The 22,985-nt window shown below is 34.0% G+C and overlaps 3 protein-coding genes and 1 long non-coding RNA gene across 10 annotated transcripts; 2 read left to right on the forward strand and 2 right to left on the reverse strand.

The window, feature by feature from the left end:
• Positions 1 to 118: 118 nt before the first annotated feature.
• Positions 119 to 3,653, reverse strand: Meigo (Solute carrier family 35 member B1 homolog meigo). The gene is made up of 2 exons (XM_071724952.1): positions 2,954 to 3,653; positions 119 to 2,854 (listed from the first exon to the last, which is right to left on the reverse strand). The coding sequence occupies exons 1-2, from the start codon at positions 3,332 to 3,334 to the stop codon at positions 2,279 to 2,281; spliced, it is 957 nt and encodes a 318-aa protein (XP_071581053.1). The 5' UTR covers positions 3,335 to 3,653; the 3' UTR covers positions 119 to 2,278.
• A 221-nt stretch (positions 3,654 to 3,874) lies between these two features.
• LOC139785769 (uncharacterized) lies at positions 3,875 to 7,578 on the forward strand. Of its 4 annotated transcripts, none has more exons than XM_071724949.1 (3): positions 3,875 to 5,690; positions 6,065 to 6,292; positions 6,382 to 7,578. In XM_071724949.1, exons 1-2 carry the CDS (start codon positions 4,620 to 4,622, stop codon positions 6,266 to 6,268), a joined length of 1,275 nt encoding a protein of 424 aa, XP_071581050.1. In that variant the 5' UTR covers positions 3,875 to 4,619; the 3' UTR covers positions 6,269 to 6,292; positions 6,382 to 7,578. The 4 variants fall into 4 exon arrangements, with proteins under 4 accessions (XP_071581050.1, XP_071581052.1, XP_071581049.1 ...); XM_071724951.1 differs by having other exon boundaries at positions 6,254 to 6,292; XM_071724948.1 differs by having other exon boundaries at positions 6,065 to 7,578.
• A 1,557-nt stretch (positions 7,579 to 9,135) lies between these two features.
• Positions 9,136 to 11,570, reverse strand: LOC139785770 (uncharacterized). 2 transcript variants are annotated; one of them, XR_011722076.1, is made up of 5 exons: positions 11,190 to 11,570; positions 10,912 to 11,113; positions 10,637 to 10,848; positions 10,460 to 10,557; positions 9,136 to 9,795 (listed from the first exon to the last, which is right to left on the reverse strand). It is a non-coding gene; the product is annotated as an uncharacterized lncRNA (long non-coding RNA). The 2 variants fall into 2 exon arrangements; XR_011722075.1 differs by having other exon boundaries at positions 9,136 to 9,810; positions 11,190 to 11,569.
• An 8,466-nt stretch (positions 11,571 to 20,036) lies between these two features.
• On the forward strand, positions 20,037 to 22,906 carry LOC139785772 (kinetochore-associated protein 1-like). Of its 3 annotated transcripts, none has more exons than XM_071724953.1 (10): positions 20,037 to 20,176; positions 20,244 to 20,362; positions 20,436 to 20,615; positions 20,684 to 20,841; positions 21,276 to 21,391; positions 21,457 to 21,566; positions 21,632 to 21,753; positions 21,840 to 22,210; positions 22,285 to 22,645; positions 22,723 to 22,906. In XM_071724953.1, exons 3-10 carry the CDS (start codon positions 20,470 to 20,472, stop codon positions 22,776 to 22,778), a joined length of 1,440 nt encoding a protein of 479 aa, XP_071581054.1. In that variant the 5' UTR covers positions 20,037 to 20,176; positions 20,244 to 20,362; positions 20,436 to 20,469; the 3' UTR covers positions 22,779 to 22,906. The 3 variants fall into 3 exon arrangements, with proteins under 3 accessions (XP_071581054.1, XP_071581055.1, XP_071581056.1); XM_071724954.1 differs by having other exon boundaries at positions 20,491 to 20,615; XM_071724955.1 differs by lacking the exons at positions 20,037 to 20,176; positions 20,244 to 20,362; positions 20,436 to 20,615 and having other exon boundaries at positions 20,722 to 20,841; positions 20,937 to 21,391.
• Positions 22,907 to 22,985: the final 79 nt, after the last annotated feature.

The raw sequence follows: 22,985 nt of genomic DNA on the forward strand, positions 1-22,985 counted from the left end.
TATGAGGATGCAAAATATCGGCAACATTTTAACGCATTGCGTTATTTCTCGTAAAATAATATATTCTTAAGATTTGTCACACACACATTCTTATATTTTAAATAAATATAAACAAATATTTTATTCAAATGTTCATTTAATAAATTATATGTTCACATACAATACGATATAATTTAATTGACAAATTGTCAAATAAAAGATCTGTTTATGAGATATACATATAATCACATATTATACTACTTATCAAAATACAAAAGCTTTAAATATTTCATATAAACCAATATCTTCCAAAATAAAACACCAATGGTATTGACAAGACTTACAATTCTCAGTAATAAACATTAATTAAACACAATTTGATTTTTCTAATAAATGGAAGGATTTGCTTATCTCATCTCCTTGTGCAATTACATTACTATACTTTGTTATATACACTTTTAGTAAATTTTACACATATATAAGCAGATATACCTATATTTACGTACATTCTGAAATACATTCGCAATATATATATATATATATATATATATATATATATACACACATATATATATATATATATATAATTATAGCTATAAACAACGTTCATCTTATCTTTCTTTTTCTTATTAGCCTCTGGGCAGCAATTATGGGTACTTTTTATTTAGCGACACGAGTCGACACAAGCGCCATTCTGCTTTTTTTCAACATCTAGTGAACAACAAAGATAGAGTGACATATGTTGACTTATCGTTAACTGGAAAGCACCCTATGTAGTTTCCTAAGGGCTTGAGCAGAATAGTTGACTTATAATTTTAAGACAATGTTTTATGCTTTAAATCTTTGTTTTTAGTAACGCACAATACTGCGTCTAAGGGGGACGTTAGAAGGAGACGAAGAGTGAGTTAATCTAAGATTAAAAGTTAACCGACACTTGTGAAACTGGCCCTAAAACGTGAGACATAAGACCGTATTGTGCGTTGCTAAAAACAAAGATTTAAAGCATAAAACATTGTGTTAAAATTATAAGTCAACAATTCTGCTCAGGCCCTAAGGCACGTGTCAGTCTACAATAGATGTTTTAAGTCCTAAAAAACTGATCAATCACAGTCGATTATTCTCCTCAAATTCGACTGTGATTGATCAATTCCTTAGAGTTTGTAGACCGGCACTTATGGAATATTTCGGAATGAATTCCGATCGGAATTCGTTCCAAAAAGTTCCATAATATGTGCTCTGGTAACATCAAGGAACGGAAATATAAAAAAGAAAACTTTCACGTAAATCTGATATCGCACAATCATACAACTTTTCAACCGACATTTAACACTTTGTGATTCGTGGAAAACTTCATGTGGAATCAGAATGAGTGAAAAGGTAAAAAGTTCCGTACCAAATTACAGGATCGGTACCCAGGGCATGCCAATCTTAAAATTCCAAACTCTTCACTATAATCGTGTTGAATTACAACTTCAGAAGCAAGAAATCAGAATTTTTTACTCTCGTTTTTTTTCTAATCATAATTTAAATCTATTTTTTCCCCTAAAAATTGCCTTTGTATATACACACACCCTGTATAGTAAATAAATATGTATCTTACTTTACTTATATCATATTTTCAGCAAAAACTGAACTCGTCACTGATTGACTGAAATTTATGATCGTTTATTAATCTCTTCTCTATAAATTGACAAAAAAATCTTCGGTATATATATTTTATTAATTTGTGCTATTAAAATGCTAATATGCAAAAAAATTAATTTATTTTCATATGTAGCACAAAAAATTCACATAATTTTTGGTTTCTGATATCATAATTCAATATGTATGTAATGAGGGAAATCAGAAAAATCTTAATAATAGATTACAAAATTTACTAATTAATAGAAATATAAACAGCACAATATTAAAGCTGTTCCTTGATTCCTAGAAAATTATTAGTAGAACCAAAGATAATAAAGAATGGTTCAAAAATATATTATATTATAAACATTTTTACATATGCTATCTCTCAACTTCTCTCGTCTTTAATCTTGAATTAACTTTGTACAATTATAAATTTACAATCTTCTTTGATTCAAGAATACTCGCTTATTTTTTATCATTTGCAAAAATTAAACAGAAAAATAACACAATCTAATATCTTTGTTATTAATTTATATCTGTGATTAGAACCCCTAATAAATTTATAGTAAATTATAAATTATTGTTGAGGCGATATGATGATTTAAATGCATGAAGTATATACTTAAAAATGTATGTTTGTCGTCTAAGTAAATGCTGAGATAATTATCACATTCTATTTTACAGTATTCTTCTTACTTTTATCTTTACCGTACATAGCATCTAGAAATAAACCTAAAAATACTATAAATGTACTTATCCATTGCCTAGGAAAAAGACTATTGCCAAAAATTAATACAGAGCCTAAAACGGTAAAAAATTTCCTAGTAGTAGTTATAATTGAACATGGCAGTGGACCGAATTCAGCTACCGTTAGAAATATAAAATATTGTCCAAATGCCCCAGCTATAGAAAACGTTGTTATATGCCATATAGTGGAAGGATATCTTTGGAGGAACTGAATAAATTCCAAAAGTTCTCCAGATATAAGTATCACTGTACCACTAAAGATAACGGACCAGAGATTCATATTAAGCATCATGTGACCTGATTTTGAGTTATGTTCTGCCCTCATTCGTTCCTGCACTGCACTTGTTAATCCGTCCATTATTAACGATAACAGTAATAACAATTCTCCAACTGATAATTGCGACTCTGCCTGCTTTTTAGAGACATTGCTGTCCTTATACATAAACAATGCGACTCCAATGACGATTAAAAAGATGAATATGTACTTTCTAATTGGATATACCTGCAAAGAAAATATGATCATTAAAGACAGGAAAAAATTCAATGCATAAAGAACTGAAAAAACTGTCTCGCGAAATATAATCTACATTAAGTTATATACCTTTTTTCCTAGCAATACACCGAGTATCATCACAGGTATAGGCTTGCCGGCTTTACCGATCACCTGCGTCGGGTAACTGACAAACTGCAAAGCCATGTTACTGCACACCATAGCGAGAAAATACGTTAGAGCTGACAGCGAATAATACAGAGTCGACGTAGTGTCCTCGCCTTGCTTCATCACTGTCAGCAGACTCGTTTTGGCGAATATAAGATTCACCGAACACTGGACGAAAACCAGTGCAAACATGAACGTGAATTTCTCTCCATCGCCGTACTGTCCACGTGTGATTTTCTCTTGCAACATACCGAAGTAGAAATAGCACACAAATATGCCGGCCGCGCATATAAATAGTTTGGTATGTTTGTTAGTAACAGCCATTTTTTAACAAATATAGTGTAAAACTGCATGAAATCCGCCTCGAGACGTGTTCGCGTCGTTTCGATTGCGCCAGCATATGACACTGACCACTGACACGAATTGTACATACATACGTGGCGGGCGATGAATAGGTTATAAGTTTATATCCCCTCTCCTCTGTTTTCTCTTTCCTCTTTCTCCATAAAAGGTGCGATTTCACGATGAAGGTGTGATTTCACGATGACGCTCGACGCTGGATTCGAGCGTCAAAAAGCTAAACTGTGTTTAGCTTTGAGGGTGCCATTACATGGAGCGCGGAAACGCGGAAACGCGGAAGCGCGGAAGACAAAATTTACTAGATTTCCGTCGATCCGTTCCGTCTGTTTTGAATGCCTTAGGGTGCCGTCCCATGCAGGACGGAATTTCGGAAAACGGAATCTCGGAATCATTCTGATTGGTTAGCCCCATGGGGCACAGTACAAGCCCTATGAGGCTAACCAATCAGAATGATTCCGAGATTCCGTTTTCCGAAATTCCGTTTGCATGGGACGGCACCCTTATATTACATGGAGCACATTTTGAGCGGAAAAGCGGAACGGAGAATTATAAAATATTAATTTTTAACGGTATTTATTGATTAAAATGCTTGTATTCAATAGATAAGCTGAAAAGATAAGCATATTAATAAAAATTGCAATGAATTAAGTAAACACAATTTTAAGAAATGAATACAAATGTCTATTTGTCACTATACTGTTCCGCTTTTCCGCGCAAATTGTGCTCCATGTAATATAAGGAGAAACAAACTCGCGGAACGGACGCGTCAAATGTTCGTTCTTTTTCTCTGTACTGTTGCACGCAGATACCTCAGATAGGTTATGTATTTTTATAATATATTCTATCCCGCTTAGAATATTGTGGATATTTCTCCGTGAAATTGGAAAAGTGATTTAATTGTTATAAACTATTCGGTAGAACAAGCGCTAATGCATAAGTGCTCTATAGCCGTGACTCCTAGTGCAGGCTAGTTGTGGCCAGGGCCGGTAAACTCCTATTGTTTCGCGTTGCCAGTGTTTGTAGCGCCTCTACAAATCTTGCCCCACCTTTGAGGAACTAAAATTCAATATGGCTGTCGACTGTTGTCAGCTGCTGTTGGTTGCTGCCGTGAACTTTTAGCAACGTGGTTCGCATTCAGTTCGCATTGTCTGTCGTGGTTTGTCGTCGTGCATTGTATAAAAGTAGAACGTTTAAATATATTTTTAAAACATTGCCAAAGGTAATTAGAAGTAGTGTGAAATAGAAAAATATGGCAAGATCGTGCTGTGTACAAGGATGCAATTCGGGCAAGAGAGTGCCGTCATATGGGATTCCTACCAATAAAGAACGCCGCAAACGATGGTTACAGATTTTGAAGCTTAATATTACAGATGAAGACGTTATAAAATGGTTACGAGTGTGTCATAAACATTTTCATGAGAATGATTACTCTTGCAGTCCAAGATATCGAAGATTAATAAATACTGCTGTCCCATGCATGGAATTAGTATGTCCAGAAGAGGCGGGTACACAACTCCAGCAAGAAGAAGTATTCCAGCAACAGACAGAAATGACAATACCTCAAAAGAGAGAAGAAATTCAAGAGAGAATGGAAGTGCTGCATCAGCAACAAGAGAGAATGGAAGTGTTGTCTCAAAAGCGAGAAGAAATTCAAGAGAGGATGGAAATGTTGCATCACGAGCAAGAAGAGAGAATGGAAATGTTATCCAAAGAGCAAGACAAAATTCAAGAGAGAATGGAAATGTTGCATCACGAGCAAGAAGAGAGAATGGAAATGGTGTCCCAAGAGCAAGACAAAATTCAAGAGAGAATGGAAATGTTGCATCACGAGCAAGAAAAGAGAATGGAAATGGTGTCCCAAGAGCAAGAAATTCAAGAAAAAATGGACATGTTGTATCACGAGCGAGAAAAGAGAATGGAAATGTCTCAAAAGCAAGAAGAAATTCAAGAGAGAATGGAAATGTTGCATTACCAACAACAAGAGAAAATAGAAGTATTGTCTCAAAAGCAAGAGAAAATAGAAAAGCAATTAAATAAAGACAATAAACATACTTTATCTGCAAGAAGAAGACCTAATCTTTTGAAAATTACAAGACAAAGTACATTAAATTCACAAGCCCGATTGTTTTATCAGAAAGTAATAAAATTACAAAAAGATCAAAGACGATTAAAGCAAATAATTCGGAAAATGAAACAAAAACGTACATCTAACAGAATAACACTTAGCACTACAGATCACAGAGGCAGAAAGGATAAAACTTCCTTAATACGACAACAAATACTAGATCTAATAATAAAACATGATAAAGTGGCACCTCAGGTACATTAATATTAATATTGTATATCCTTCGTCTATATCATTCTTCAATCATGTTTGCAAACTTATTAACAATATTTTTTTTATTGTTTTAGTTAATACTTTATTTTTTCATGCTATTTAATAATATTGTTTGCAATTGTATTTATTTTATTGGAAAATTATTAAAAATTGTATATATAAAATTAGACTTAAAATTGAAATTTTGATGCATATATTTTGTATTATTGCATTCTATGGATGATATTTATACAATCGGTTCTTTTATTTAAGACCGTCTTAAGTACAATTTTAAGACGGTCTTAAAATAAGAACGGACTATAAATATTGGCTTATGATTTTTTTCTTATATATGTTTATTATGTTATTTTCAACAGGGTAGACGTTATACTCTTGAAGAAAAAATGTTTTGCTTAAGTCTCTTTAAAAGATCTCGTACATCATATAGTTTTCTTTCTACATATCTACACCTTCCTTCTCATGTCACTTTAAAGAAACAATTACGAAATATTCCTATTGATACCGGGTGTAATAAAAGTGTTCTACAATATTTATGTTTAATTAAGGAAGAGATTGATTGATGGCAATAAGATATGTTAAGAAAGGTAAGAAGGGGAAGTATTATGTTTACACTCGCAAATAAGGGAACATAGAATGCGTTATTTATTGAAACAATTATGTTTTTTTCTTGCAGGTACTTTATCCAGCAGGATTCGTACACTCGTTTAAATACTGAAAATGAAAAAAAGTGCAGCTGAAATAAGCGAACCTGATTCGGAGTCTACGTAATGCACTTTGCAGGATCAGGAAGCGCCGGAGTAAGAAAAGTGCAACCAAGACGAATGGATCCAGGGGCGATTGACCCCAGCGAACGTTCAACCGATGTTTCTCTCTATCTTAAATACGCAGTACAATACAAGATTTGTCATGCCTCAACAACAATCACGCCCTTTCCGCAATTCTACATGGCTGTATACGCATCTAAATTGAAATATGTTTATACAAACACACATACATATACACACATATACACCGTACATACATATAAACACATACACATATGTACACATTCTATATCTATTTTATTATTTTTTATATTTTTCTTATTTCGAAATATTTACAATAAAACTTGTAATAATTAAATTGTAACAATAGCAGTGTAGCTTAATTTTTGCTTCCTAGCCATTTTTCTATCATAATTTTTATAAATAGCAATAATAATAATATGAAAAAATCAGCTATTATGTATTTAAATCGAGCGGTTCGACAGCCATATTGAATTTTAGTTCCTCAAAGGAGGGGCAAGATTTGTAGAGGCGCTACAAACACTGGCAACGCGAAACAATGGGAGTTTACCGGCCCTGGTTGTGGCACGTGCGAAAGACTCCAAATATATATATATATATATATATATATATATTCTATCGATTACAAATCTCGGAAGAAAAAGTTATTTTGTACTTCGTGTATTTTATTAATTATTTTAAAAGTATATCATGGATCCAAATATCATGTTAATGATTATTATGAAGTTTCTCATACAAGCAAGAGATGAACCGATGAGACATGCAGAAATAACAATGAAAAAAGTGACTTCAATGTATTATTTGTACTTGCGTTACAAGAAATTGGAAGACAAAAAGAATCGAAGAATATGGGTACGACCTATTTTTACCGAAGAAAGAAGACTTGCACAAGGTGACAGCAACAATTTACTTGTAGAGATGAGATTGACAGATCCCGAAAAATACTTCAACTATCTCAGAATGTCATCAACAATCTTCAATGAGTTACTCAAGCTTGTATAAAATATTGTATATGTATTTAATATCTTGTATTTAATATCTCAAGCTTGAGATATTAACTGTTAAAGTTATATACTTGATGTTTATTGTTTAGCACTTCTTGGCACACACACACACACACACACACAAAACACGCATGATTTCCGCTGTTCCGCTCAAATGCGATAGAAAGAAGCGACGGAAACGCGGAATCTAGTTACTTTCTTTCCGCGTTTCCGCGTTTCCGCGTTTCCGCGCTCCATGTAATGGCACCCTGACACTCGACGCTCATTTCAGCCAATCCAGTGGTTAGGTTATATTTCGCGTCCCTCTGAATCTATCACGTGACCAGATTTGACGCTCGAATCCAGCGTCGAGCGTCAAGGTGCGATTTCACGATGACGCTCGACGCTGGATTCGAGCGTCAAATCTGGTCACGTGATAGATTCAGAGGGACGCGAAATATAACCTAACCACTGGATTGGCTGAAATGAGCGTCGAGTGTCAAAGCTAAACACAGTTTAGCTTTTTGACGCTCGAATCCAGCGTCGAGCGTCATCGTGAAATCGCACCTTTACGCTTGTGTCGACTTGAATCGCTAAATGAAAAGCACCCAATGACGTTTGTGTCGACTTGTGTCGCTTGCTGGGAAGCTCCTTTTCTCCTTTAAGGTGCGATTTCACGATGACGCTCGACGCTGGATTCGAGCGTCAAAAAGCTAAACTGTGTTTAGCCAGAGAGAAGAATGAGAGTGGTCATGCTCGCGTTTTAGGTGGTCCCCGTCCATGAGCGCCTCTATGTGCACAAATCGTGCACATTGAACTACGTAGCCATGTCCACGAAAATTTCTGATGGGTAACGCGTTATGTGCACGCTCTATTGGTTCTGTTCCGTGCTATGTGCACGATCTTTTGGTTCTGTTCCGTGCTATGTCCAAAGCGTCGGTAATGCATGATAATGCATAACACTTACCCGTAAGACACGGTAATGCATGGTAATGCATAATACTATACTATGACCCGTAAAACATGATTGGTATGTATATATCAAGCAGATTTCAAATATATATAAATGCACACATGTATTGTAAAATTAATTTTTGCGTTTATGATGTAATTTGCAAAAGATCTGTTGTTTTCAATAATCTGTAATTTGTATAAAATGTACATTATGTTATTTTGAGAAATTATTTTGAAAAATTATTTTTATATTTTAATAATATATATATATAGTCTTCTTAATTTAAATATTGCATTTTTATTAATATTTGAAAACACGATAAAACTAATAATCAAAAATAATTATAGAAATAATATTTCTTAAAAATTAATATTACCAAAATTGCAACAAAGTCTTTAGTGAAAAATACTAGCATGTCAAACAAGAATGCAAGTCTAGACAGTAACAACGATTATTTTATCTATATTTTGAAACGACTACAGTTTTACAAAACGCGTCGCTATAGCGAAACAAGTGAACTGCGCGCATCTCGATAAAAATTGAGAGCCGTGTATGCTATGCTCAGTGCAACGGAGAGTCTCTCAGCAGTGCACAGTGCTACTTCGTTAATATTATTTTGCGAATTAGCGTTCTATATCGTAGTTATCAAACTACGTTTATTGATATTCTTTTATTTCTATTTAGTTATTATTTTATAGTATATATACTGCAGTCATATAAAGTTTATTTAGTTATACAAAGTTCAGTAAATAAAGTATAATAAAGTGTTCACAATGGAAACGGTTTATGATAAGTGTCCCTAAGAGCAAAAAGTCGACTTTAAGTCGACTTGAAGTCGACTTCTACCGAAACTGACTTGGCAGAGAAGTCGACATTTTTAAGGACGAAAGTCGACTTGAAGTCGACTTGAAGTCGGCGAATGTCGCAAAAACCACCGACTTAAAGTCGACTTCCCGTCATGATGAAAAATCGACTTCCCGTCATGACGAAAAGTCGACTTCCCGCCAACTTTTAAAGTCGATAAAATAAACCGCCGCGTACGTCTGGAGGTCGATTGTGTATCTTGAAACGAGGTAAAAATAACAAAAGTTAACAGATTTTATTAGATTTTGATAAATAAAATCGTAGATACGCTAATGAATTTTCTCACTTTTGTAATTTTTACCTCATTATTTCAAGATACACAATCGACCCCTTGCTGGAGGGCTAAAACTGATGCATTTCGATTTTTTTTCATATATAAAATAATTTAATTATCTAAACAACTGTATAATTACAATCCTAATGTTTTATTCTTAATTACAAAGGCGGCCATATCTGTGCCACTTCTGCGTGCGCGGATTCCGGCAGCCACTTCTGGTAAACTGACAATAACAGAACTAAAATTAAAACATTCCAGCGTTAATCGCGAAACAATATGCAAAATTAGCTATATAAATATATATCATATTATTATCATAATGTTGTAAATATATAATAATATTATATATATATATATATATATTATTATAAATATATAATATCCACAGACTTTTATACTAGACCACTAACATCTATGGACGCACTGCCGAAAAGCTGATGCGAGTGCAAGGTGCAAGTGTTAGTGAAGGGTGCGGCCATATTGAATTAACAATAAGTCACTATCGGGTGTTCAGTTGCTCATGATGTGCGTTTATCTGCATTCGTTATTACAGTACATAACGAAGCAGGCGAATGTTTTTGTGTTAAATATTGGTACATGTTATCAATAAGTTTGTAAGTCATGCCTTCGACGTGTAGCGTACTTGGATGCCGAAATCGAACCACTACTCCTGTAGTATTAAACCCTTTCTTTTGGACATTCTGTATATGCCAGACTATTGTATAGAAATCTTGTATAAAACCACTTGTATAGAATAGTAGTATAGCATATCTTGACTAAAATCAACATGGCGGCAAGCATCACGGGCGAGATGTCTGTCAGCGGTCTAGTATTGTATAGAAGTCTATGATAATATCTAAATATTATTTTATAAATTAAAATCTCACATTTTTTATCCGAACCCCAGATTTCTAGCAGTTTGTGTTTGGACACGACTCCCTGCGACTGCAGGGTTTGTACTATTGCTTGAGTGCGTGGTATCAACCTGAAAAAATCGTATTGAATTGATGTAATCTATTCGATGAATCAACGTGAAATCAAAAGGAGATAGAATAACGATTTACCTGGCTCATGACTTGGTGATGCTCCCAGGTGTCATCAGCAGCGACGGGACAAATCGTTTCAGCTTAGGGCACACTTGACCCTCCAAGAAGAAATACGCTAACCACTTGACACCGTCCACGGATGATCTATATCCATCGATGGTAGTGCCCATTCGGCCTTTCCGAATGTACCAGACACGCGGCAAATGATCTTCCCGGTTCATTGATTATATCTATAAATATCTTTATAAATAAGTAGGAAAAACATTATAAAGCAACAATTGTGATAAAAATACCTTGGCGGTGGATCAACTAATGGTTCACTAAGATGGCATAGCATGGGCGAATTTCGGCAATCATTCGGGTTCTATCACCGTGACACCTCGCATGTACATCTTATTCGTTTCGTACACCTCTTTATAAACCACCTATTCCGGACTGATTTTCCGTAGAACGCACGAAGAATGCATGAACACAGGTTCCTTCATTTCTGGTGTTCTGAAAGATGATACAGAATGGAGAGGTCGCATTCAATAGGTCTTAATTATCGATGATAATAAATAACACACCATACCTAACCTGTAAGCATGTTTCCACTTGGCCTTATCCTGATCCTCTTTTACCTCGTCGGGCAAAACCTTTCTCGCGACTTGATCCGCCATACCTGCAAGAACTATCTGGCGTCTTATCGTGTCCTGTCTCGCGGCACGTATTCCTCGCACTCGCGTAAACTCTGGTCCACTCATCTGGTCCTCCAGCCTCCTCGAGATTCGCCGCCATATTGATGATGCATGACGCGCCGCTTGACTGTTTTCCGTCTTTTTATAAGTCGACTATTTAGAAGTCGACTTTTAGTCGACTTTCCGCCATTTTTAGAAGTCGACTATTTAGAAGTCGACTTTTAGTCGACTTTCCGCCATTTTTAGAAGTCGACTAGAAGTCGACTTATAAAAGTCGACTTGCCGTCGATTTTCCGTCAACTGTGCTCTTAGGGTGTGTTTATAAAAATTGTCGCAACGGACGATATTCTACAGGGTCACATTTATTTAGGTTTCCATCAAAGGAGGATGCAAGACAAAAATTATGGATACGCAACAGCGGTAAGTTTCGAATATTTTTTAACTTTTATTTTATTTATAAATCACGTTACAATAATATCAAGAGACACGGTAGTGTTTCGCGTCAAGTACACGCGAAGCGAAACCGCACCGTGACTCTTTTAACGCACGAATTGCGAATACCCGAGATTTTGATATCTCAATAATGAGTGAACGGATCAAGTTGTAAGTAGGCTTGATCGATGCTAAGTAGCTTGGGTTCGAATTATATATAATAAGTGTTTTTATTTTTCCGCTACGTTTGCTCTACGAGCGAAGATATTACAATGCAAAGTCTGAAATGTTAAATTTTACAATTAAGAAACGTCGTTGTCGCCGTACGGTTGTTTTTGCCTCCGCATAATGAATACCTGAAATTATTTAAACGCTGATTCTAAGAAAAACTTATTTAAAGTTTTTGTATAAGAAATATATAAATATATGTAAAGGTAAAGGATTTGACGAAAAATTAAACTCTGACATAAAAGATTTATGTAAACAAGCTTTAAAAGAATATAGTTATAGAAATTGTGCATATTTTATTAGAAATGAGTTACTATATATGTATATATGCATTGCCATTACATTTCATATGATACTTCAAGTGCTTTTTTAAGCTTGACAAACAAAATCGAATCTGTTTATTGTGAGCTAGTAAACACGCGGCAACGTATTTCCGTGGCTTCCGCCTTTCTTTTTTTTACGTACACGTGCGCTCAACTTCGCGCTTCGGCTGCCTTTGATAGAGAAGGACAGATTGATAGATAATCTTTTATTTCCTCCCTTTGTATGATGATCTGAGGACACAATCTCGAGTGTACAAATTCATGTTTAAGCAAATTTGGACGTACGTACCGTCTCGGAAAGTCGGAATTATACAACGAAAGAGAATAGAATAGAAGATCGTGTACTCATCGACCTCTCTTTCTCTCTCTCTCTCTCTCTCTCTCTCTCTCTCTCTCTCTCTCTCTCTCTCTCTCTCTCTCTCTCTCTCTCTCTCTCTCTCTCTCTCTCTCTCTCTCTCTCTCTCTCTCTCTCTCTCTCTCTCTCTCTCTCTCTCTCTCCCCCCCCTCCCCTCTCTCTCTCTCTCTCTCTCTCTCTATTTTTCTCTTTATCTGTCTTATACTATTTTCTTTTTATATATCCATAGTATAACATTTTTATGTTTAATATTTGTAGCAAATAAAATTGAAAATAAAAGTACTTAATGTAAAATGGAAAAACTCTAAATTATTAACATAACTTTGAATAACTTTAAACCAAAGATTATAAATTAACTTTCAAACACATAAACTATAAACATATTTTATTCCTATTCTTATCTTTCGCTTTAAAGTACTCTATTACTGTTTTTAAACCTATACCTGTATTTTATTATTATATTGTATAATAATATATGGATGGTTTGATAGAAATGAAATTATAAAGAAAAAAATTTAAAGAAAATTAACAATTAGCTTAATGTAGGCGCAGGAGGGGCAGGCTTCGCCTGCGGCATAAAAAAAATAATTTAACTCCAAACTTATCTCTAAAAACTTAAAATTAAAATTTGGTCGAAATAGGGTTGGAGTTAAACTACTTTTTTTATGCGGCGGAGGGGCTCTCCTGCTTACATATATATATGGCTAACTGTTAATTTTCTCTATAATTTTGTTTCTTTATAATTTTATTTTTATTACATCGCGTCATGACTGTATCAATAAAACGTCCATAACGCGTTGTGGCATTTTCACATTGCCAAAACACGTTGTGAGCGTTTTTGAATAAAGTGTTACAATACGAATTTCGCGTTGTGGCCTTTTTGGATATGCCAGAACGCGTTGTGGTTAGTTTTTTCTTTCAGTGAACGTTTTCCGTCTTTGAGGCTAATATATATATATATATATATATATATATATATATATATATGTATATAATCTGTTAAATGTAATTGTAATAATTATGACAATATGTTTTCACGTCACCCATGAGATATTGTCAACACGTTTTTTTAAAAGTAATTTTCCTTGTTGGTTCAATTTACTAATAAGACAATATGAGAAACAAAAATACATTAACAATATAAATACTTAAAGAACGAAAGACAATCAAATTAAAAATTGTTATATAGGTATAAATTAGTACATAATTTTATGTCAAGTTAACATCAAAATATCATAGAACAGTTTGTTTAACATAGCTTTTATCGAGTGCAATTAAATAAAATTTAAAAATTGCAATAAAATAAATTTAAAAAGCTTACTTTACAAGATATTTAAATTACAATAAGCATTATGTAGAGTCATAAGTCAGAGGTTGTTTAAAATAAATAGTACAATAAATATATAAATTAAAAGAATTAAGAATAGAATCACACAAAGAATAGAATCAAAAATTAAATAATACGAAGTCATACAATGTAAGTAATATTTAAATAAGTAGTCATAATGGTTAAAGATAAAATGTAAATATGTATGTATATAAAATCTATTTATTTATAGTTTTAACAAGTCACTTGATAACCTATTGATAAAAATAATAAACATTGCATATAAGTTTTCTCCTAGAATGTTTCTACCAATTGAAAGTAAATAAAGTCTATAATTAAATTTTTAAGATGATTAATGTTTTGCATGTGCTTACAGAATATTTACAATTTATGTATTTCATGACTTTATTTCAGGGAATATTAAATTAGAAAAATGGACTGCTAATACAGTTCGTCGTGCTGGTCTGTGTGCAGATCATTTTAATGCAAATTCATTTAAGGGAGAAGATAAGAAAGCATTAAAACGCGATGCAGTGCCAATCCGATTTAATGATTTGATTAGTTTGCAAGAAAACTCACAAGCAGGTATGGAAGTAGAAGAGATTCAAAGACCAGAAGGAGAGCAAAACCAAATAAGAGAAATGACAGAAGTAGAAGAGATGCAAAGAGCACAAGGAGAGCAAAACCAAATAAGAGAAATGACAGAAGTAGAAGAGATGCAAAGAGCACAAGGAGAGCAAAACCAAATAAGAGAAATGACAGAAGTAGAAGAGATGCAAAGAGTACAAGGAGAGCAAAACCAAAGAAAAGAAATGACAGAAGTAAGAGATACATACAATAATGCAATTGCAGGAACATCATTTGATATCAATCAAAAAGATAAAGTAGATAATCAATTATTACATCAGTTTAAACGAACGTATCTTCCAGCAAAATTAAATTTTGACGAATCATTTGAACAAGAAGATATAACAGAATGGATGCATCTGGAACCTGTAAGATGTGAAAACACTACTACGCATGACCGGCTAATGAGAGAAAATTGTGAAGAAGAAGAAGAAAATAAGTCAGAAAAGATAATTAAGGATTTAAAATGTGAAAATCGTCGTTTGCGTCGGACGATAAGACGTTTAAAATCACGTTTACTTCGCCCAGTACCTAAAAAGAAAATAAGTAAAAAAAATAAGAAAAAGAATCTACAAAAATTGATTGATGAACAAAATTTGCATCCTGTTGCAAAAGCAATGATTAATTTACAACTACATACTCCACATGCGGCATATACAGAAGAAGAAAAATCTCTTTCGAAACTGCTTTTTTATTATTCGGCATCTGCATTTCGTCGCTTACGAAAGGCAGGTTGCAATTTTCCTGGAGAACGAACTGTTAGAAGATGGCACGAAGAATTTAATATAAAGCCAGGATTTTGTGATTTTATATTCCGCAAATTGCAGGAAAAAATTTCAAAGCTACCTGTAGAAGAAAGAGCTTGTGCTTTAAAATGGGATGAAATGTATATTAAAGCATATGAAGAATACTCATTTAGTCTAGATCAAATAGAAGGACTGAGAGATCTTGGGCCTTTAGGAAGGAAAAACGAAAGGGCAAAATGCGTATTTGTATTTTGCCTGGATAGTATAAATGCGCGTCATCCATGGCGTCAACCGCTAGCATATTTTCTCCCAGGAAAATGTATGAAAGCGGAAGAAATAGTGATTTTAATGAAAGAATGCTTAGATAGATTGAGCAAAACGGGTGCTGATGTACGACTTGTAACGTGCGATCAAGGTTCATCTAATCAAAGCGCTTATGTTCAACTTGGTGTGGACTCAGAAAAACCATTTTTTGTACATAATGGAAAAAAATATTACGCGTCATTTGATTTTCCGCATTTGGTAAAAAGATTGACAAGCTTGTTAAGAAAATATAAAAATTTGTATTGCGACGGAAAAATAATAGCGTCATATGACGATTTTGAAACAACATGGTCTATTGATAACGCCGCACAAGGAGGTTCAAATTTATTATCGCATATAACAGCAGCCCATATTCATCCCAATACCTTTCAAGCGATGAATGTGAAAAGAGCTTTTCAATTATTTAGTCACACATATGCAGCTGCAATAAAAACAGCAGGGCACAGTAAACAGCTACAAACAAGTACTTGGGAAGCAACAGCTGACTTTACAGAGCACATGAATAAAGTAATTGATGCCTGCAATTCTTATAGTCTTAAGATTCGATTTGGTGGAAAACGAGTATTGTCTTCCAAAAATTCAGATATTGAAATTTTATTAAGAAATTTTGTTGATTGGTGCTCAAGATGGTCTTTGTCGCCGGACAAAATATCAAAAATTCCTTGCTTGAAAGGCTTTATTTTAACGATACAAGCTATTCTTGAAACATATAAAGTATTAAAAGAGCAATATGAAACATTCGAACTTGCTACAGGACTATGTAATCAAGACTCCGTCGAACATTTATTCTCCAAATTAAGACAGCGCGGTGGATTTAATCCTAATCCCACAGCAAGAATGGTCAGACTCTCTTTTAGACATATATTGTCCACAGGATATATCCAAACAAGCGATAAAGGTAATACTCAGTGTCCCGAAGCTGAATCTCTCATTAATCTACCGAGTCAACTTGTAAAGACAATAGAGAATGCCCTGAATGAAAATCATGATACTATACAAGATGACATTGAGCCTGAAAATGAATTACTTATAGAAGATGCACAAATTCTAGAAACATATGGTATTGTAGATAATTCTAAAAATATAAATTTACTTACTTCTTATGATAAAAATGCTATTACATTTTTTGCTGGATATATAGCACGACGAAGTGTTGCAAAAACAAATTGCGACAATTGTCGCGACGATATGATGAAAACGCCAATGGATGACGCGACAGAAGATGAAAAGTATATTGAATTTCGAGAATATTCAAATGTAGATGAAGACGCTCCTATTATAACGAAGTTAAGAAGACCAACAGCTCTTTTTGCGAAAGTAATCGAGACACAGCTAACGGCATTTAATCGTGTCTGGGAACATTATTGGGCATCTATACAGATCCTAGATAAAATATCGAATAAGTGTGTAAATTTAACGAATGAAATACATCCTGAATGGTTAGATAAAAACAATGCGTGTTATAACCATCGATTGCAAGCACTGAAATTTATGATAAGCGTTAAATTATATTCACGTACAAGATACAACAATCGTCTTGACAAAAGTAGAAGTTGCAATACAAAAGCACGAAAAGTCAAAAACTTCCAAAATAAATAAGATTAAAATGATATTCTAATAAGAAAATTGAAAAAAGATCATCTTGAGCACTATCTCTTATAACAAACGATATAAAAAGTAAATATAAATTATAATAAGGCGGAAAAAAGAAATGATGAAGACCAAGTAAGAAACAAATGCAGTGGCAAATATTAAAAAATTCTAAAAAGTCAGTAATTAAAAGTAACGTGTAGCACATATATATATTAATAATGCATATCTGTATATTAATTCAAACATGTTGAAACACATTCTTCAATCTTTTAAAATGCAAAATGCAAAATGCAAACTGCACTTTACTACAACTTACCCCTTACGGAAAGAAACTACAGCGGATTACAGAAAATTATATTACAGGAACTACATAAAAGTATTACACAAAATTACAGACTGAAGTATTGTAATATACTGTAATATTTTCGTACTATACGCTCGGATTACAGGAAAATATTACAGGATTACAGGACTACAAGATTGCAGTCCTCTTAATACTAGAGGACACTGATTTCCGATATTCACCCGGCATAAAAAAAAATTATTTTTTTCTTAGTTTTATTACTTTTTTATAACTAAATTTGTTTCTTAAGATGCAGTCTATGATTATAAATATTTTCTTGTATTTGAAAAACACACCTTGGTGGGATTCGAACTCGGGACCTCGGGACCTCTGGATCGTGAGCCAACTGCCTTACGTGGTAGACTACTTCTTAATTTGATGTAAGTGTATATATAGTCTACATATGTCATAACCAGCACAAATATATAATTTTTCAAAAATCATCTTAAGAAACAAAATCAGTTTAAAAAGAGTAATAAAATTTTAAATTGGATATATGATATAATATTTCTTAAAGTCGGGTGAATGTCAGAAACCAGTGCCGGCTCATTATGAAATTACTTATAAAATATGAAATTAAAAAATAATAAAATGTGGTTAAAAAGTGATACATTAAATCTAATAAATTTTAAACAATATTTATAGAAATAATTTATATATATACAGCTGCATTGAAGTAAAAGTATACTATATATGGAGGTGGAGGGGTAAAAACCACAGTGGTGTAACTCAAATTTTTAAAAATATTTTCTCGTGTGTATAGATGCAATCTGTACAATATATAAATTGCATCTATGCACACGAGAAAATATTTTTAAAAATTTGACTTACACCACTGTGGTTTTTATCCCTCCATATATGATAAGACTCGCTATTTCAAATTTTATGGATTACTGGTAGCATTACGTTTAATACACATGTGTAGTAGTGTATTACACATTTTGTAGATTACATGTGTAGTCTACTACACAAGTCACTTACCACACGTGTAGTATATTACACATATAATGGATTACACGTGTAGTCTACTACACAAGTCACTTACCACACGTGTATTACATATATAGTGGATTACACGTGTAGTGGATTTCACCCTTCATGATTAGACGTGTATTCCATATTACAGGGATTTCACGCACTAAGTAATTACAGCGTGTAATAACTACAGATTATTGTGTTCCTTTCTGTGATAACTACAGGTGGTCCTGTAGTAACTACACAAGTGTAATATTTACTGGCTGTAGTTTCTTTCCGTAAGGGACTGCACATATAGCGCAGAATTCTTTTTAACATTTCACTGCGCACAGCGCAGGATGCATTTTATTACAATTTGCTGCGCGTAGCGCAGAATGCTTTTTGACATTTCACAGCGCAGAATGCATTTCATTACAATTTGCTGCGCGTAGCGCAGAATGCTTTTTAACATTTCACTGCGCACAGCGCAGAATGCATTTTATTACAATTTGCTGCGCATAGCGCAGAATGCTTTTTAACATTTCACTGCGCACAGCGCAGAATGCATTTTATTACAATTTGCTGCGCGTAGCGCAGAATGCTTTTTAATTTTTTACTGCGCACAACGCAGGATGCAATGTGTCTTCATATATTTTACTGCGCAAAGCATAAAATATAAAAAAATAATAAAGTACACAGAGAGAATTTTCTCTTAGAATTTACCCTGAAAATCATGATAGTTGTGGGACAACATGTATAGCAAAGAATTTTATGCGAGCTATTTTGGTTAATATCTATTATAATAAAAAATATTAATCAAGAGACACGGTAGTGTCTCGCGCCAAGTACACGCGGAGCGAGACCGACCGTGACTCTTTTACGCGACGCGACGAGTTGCGAGTACTCGAGATGTTGAGATCTCATATAACGAGTGAACGGATCAAGTTTTAAGTAGGCTTGATCGATAGCTTGGGTCGATTTGGGGGGGGTTTCTCTTATAATATTCCGCTACGTGCCCTACGAGCGGAAATATTGCGACGCAAAGTCCAAATGTGAAAATTTATTTTTAAGATACTACTTCTTCTACTTCTACGTCGACCGTCTCTCATGCCATGCCATCATTTCATTGGCTGGAGTCGCGTCCTTTTCACTTTTTCGACACCAGGGCGGTGCTAGTATCGCCAGCACATATGTATACGTGTGTGTACTGCGCGAGTGTAGATAGTGCGTTTAGCGCGCTGTCAGTCAGTTCATATATATCACGTGATCAGAGAAAATGTCCCTTTCACTTTTTCGACACTGGCGGCGCTTTCGCGCAGTGCAGATATAGTGCGTTCATACGTGTGTGCTGTACTGCGCGCAGTGCAGATAGTGCGTTCAGTGCGCTGTCACGTCACAGTCAGTTCACTTAACCTATATCGTTGAGAGAACGGTAGTGTCGTCGGAGCGAGACCGACCGTGATGTGATAGTAACTTACGATAATTACTCGTTTACGCGGAGTAAATTATCGTAAGTTATCTCCCGTTTACGCGAAGGAATTATTCGTAAGTTACTACAAAAGTAACGCTCGCGTAAACGTATGATATACGTGATGATGACTCTTTACGCGACGCGACGATTAATTCAAGGTAATTGTTTTAATAATATAATTATCCTATCCTATATATAACTACGTTTACGCGAGTGTTTACACAGGTTAACCTAGATTGTTGTGCATAACATGGATCTTTCTTATTTACTCGCATGGAGGAAACGATCGTCGCTAATCAGAGACTGTTTTTTCTTCATCATTGAGGAATATAATTATATCTTGGGTGAGTTTATCTTAGATTTTAATTATTATACTTTACTGCAAATTTTCAAAACGTTTTATTTCATGTATCTTAGCACGTCTGAAAGAAACGAAGAGATATTAACGGAAATGAAATTTATATTATCACAGCTTTTGATGAATTTATTGAGAAAGTTATGCACCGGACGATCATTCGATTTGCAATTAGGGCTATCGGTTCTCTTTATGTTATCAGAACAAGAGGCGTGCAGTTGGCTTTCCACCGTTTCTACATCGTAAGAAAATAAATCTATTTTTCGATAATTAATTTTCGATAATAATGTGTAAAGATTTATATTTGTAGATTTCAGACCGATCATATTCAGCATTGTACAATCTCAACTTTGGGATATGAATATTCGCGCTTGGGGAAAAATCGATCATTGACACAAACGTTTGAGAGTTACAAGCTATTGCATATTTGGGCACAACGACTGTCACGTTATTCAATAACTTCTAAAGGTACGCTCATGCATTATCATTGAGTCTATTTTTATATTAAACGCAAATCTTGTTATACATATGTGTCAATGTATATATTTTTAATACATTTACAGAAGTTTTAACAAATAGTGCTTCGAGCAAAAGAAAAATTTTACAGCAGATCATAAACAGTACCTAATAAAGAGAACGTGATTCCTTTATTAAAAGATTATTGTTGTAGCTTCGGATTTAATTTCAATGATTGCCTTTTGAATTATTTACAAATATTACTAAAAACGTGGAATCCAACGATAACCGTTTCGAATACAAGCGTGAATAAAGGCAAATGATATAAGAAAATAATATGTATTTGTGACAATTAATTTAATATTTGGATATTTACATATTTTTATACGTAGATCATTTTCGTATGATATTGAACACCAATTTAATAATCGAGTAATATATTATAGAGTTACTTATCTGTAAAGATGAAATCGATGAATTAAGAAAGAAATGTAATGGAGTTGTTGCGCAAATGGAAGATAAATCCATGTTGAAGCGATGTATCTCTACGTTATGGGAACACGTAAGCTATAAAAATGTTGGATAGTATAGTTTCTTATAATGTGAATTTTACATTTAAATTTCCAGATTACATTTTACCACTATGAAGTGTTTATTATACTAATGGATCTCATAGGAGACAAAAATATGGAAAAGAGAAATTATCTTTGCTTCTTGCAAAATTACACTCGGAGCGGGTAAATTATAATAATTTCGCATATATTAATTTTGAATTTAATAATCATACTATCAATCATGACAGGCTTCCTACACCAATGGAACACGATGAGTGGATACAGCTTAATCCTGGACATAGTACGTTGCCGCCGATAGCCCAATGGAGACTTCCGTTCTTGCTTAAAGTCGATATTTGGAAAATCATTAGTAAATATATTTCAGAAATAAATTTATGGCCAGCACTTGGATGATTACTTAACTTAATTTCACATTTTATTAATTCTCGTTACTAGCACCTGAGTTGAATTTAAGAACATACGGCAAGTGGCTTGACATCGCACCCGTACTTAATTTGGAGGCACATCTCATATGCACATTAGCTATTAAAGGTGAAGTGACACAAGTATGGGGAAATAATTCTACTGCATCGAAAAATACTGCATGGTCGCTTTATCCGAAAAATACCACGTTGCTCAAAGATATCAAGAAATGTATACAACGGATGACAGATTCAGATGGATTCTATTATGGTACTGCAGCATTGTACTATGTCGTAAATCATACACCTCCGGGTGCTGATCGCGTTGCTGCCGCGAAAGAATGTTACGAGTATGCTCAGCTGGCGGCACAGAATTCCACTAAATTCGAAGAAGGAATGTTAGAAGTACGGTAATCTCTGTGTAAAGTACGTGTCTATGTTGTAAAAAATATATTGACTTCTATGGCTTTTACTTTCAGAAAATTAAATCCAAATATTTGAGATTTACGTCCGAGCATATTCTACGTACGTACGGATTGGAGAAAGATGAGTATCTTGCTCTAATTGAAAATCCGTGCAAGCTGGTGTATGAATTGTATAACGAAGAAAGCATACCATTACGATATCGAACTGCAACCAACTACAGACCCGATATTAACGCTGCTGTTAACGAGCTGGGTAAACTGTTCTCGTTGAATACGATAAAATTGCGTATGGATTTATTGGAAGAATGGCTACAATCTAATGCCAGGTATACCGAATTGTCTCAAAGCTTTACAGAGACGTTTCTAGCGACGAAAGAGTCTGATCAGAATACCACTATGAAGATAATTTACTTAGGTAATATTGTTGGTACACCATTTTTTTATATTCAATTTCTAAATCAACAATTGATTGTGAAATATACTTAATTGTAGGATATGTTATATGCTGGAATATGGAGATATGGATTTGTTTGCACAATTTCTTATAAACATAGGTTTCGGCAATCGTCATGGCGAGACTGAATATAGTTGTAACGTACGATATCGAGTATTTCGAATATTGCAGACTGTCGTTGATACTACAACGTTAGAGGAATTGACCAAGCAAGATATATGTACCTTAGGTATAAATAATTATAATAAATTATTGTTTATTTTATCGGCAGAATATAAATTTTTCTTGCATATTAAACGTG

Source organism: Temnothorax nylanderi, unplaced genomic scaffold (assembly GCF_030848795.1).
Source record: "Temnothorax nylanderi isolate EJ_2023f unplaced genomic scaffold, tnyl_v1.0 TNYL_tig0880_pilon, whole genome shotgun sequence".
NCBI lineage: Eukaryota > Metazoa > Arthropoda > Insecta > Hymenoptera > Formicidae > Temnothorax > Temnothorax nylanderi.

What these genes read in the sequence shown, in the direction of transcription:
- Meigo (XM_071724952.1), bottom strand. Translation starts at nt 3,334, where the DNA reads ATGGCTGTTACTAACAAACATACCAAACTATTTATATGCGCGGCCGGC. An exon ending in GTGTATTGCTAGGAAAAAAG is followed by an intron (nt 2,855 to 2,953) that starts GTATATAACTTA and finishes TTTTCTTTGCAG; the next exon opens with GTATATCCAATTAGAAAGTA.
- LOC139785769 (XM_071724948.1), top strand. Translation starts at nt 4,620, where the DNA reads ATGGCAAGATCGTGCTGTGTACAAGGATGCAATTCGGGCAAGAGAGTG. An exon ending in ATGATAAAGTGGCACCTCAG is followed by an intron (nt 5,691 to 6,064) that starts GTACATTAATAT and finishes TATTTTCAACAG; the next exon opens with GGTAGACGTTATACTCTTGA.
- LOC139785772 (XM_071724953.1), top strand. Translation starts at nt 20,470, where the DNA reads ATGAAATTTATATTATCACAGCTTTTGATGAATTTATTGAGAAAGTTA. An exon ending in CTTTCCACCGTTTCTACATC is followed by an intron (nt 20,616 to 20,683) that starts GTAAGAAAATAA and finishes TTATATTTGTAG; the next exon opens with ATTTCAGACCGATCATATTC. An exon ending in CAAAATTACACTCGGAGCGG is followed by an intron (nt 21,567 to 21,631) that starts GTAAATTATAAT and finishes CAATCATGACAG; the next exon opens with GCTTCCTACACCAATGGAAC.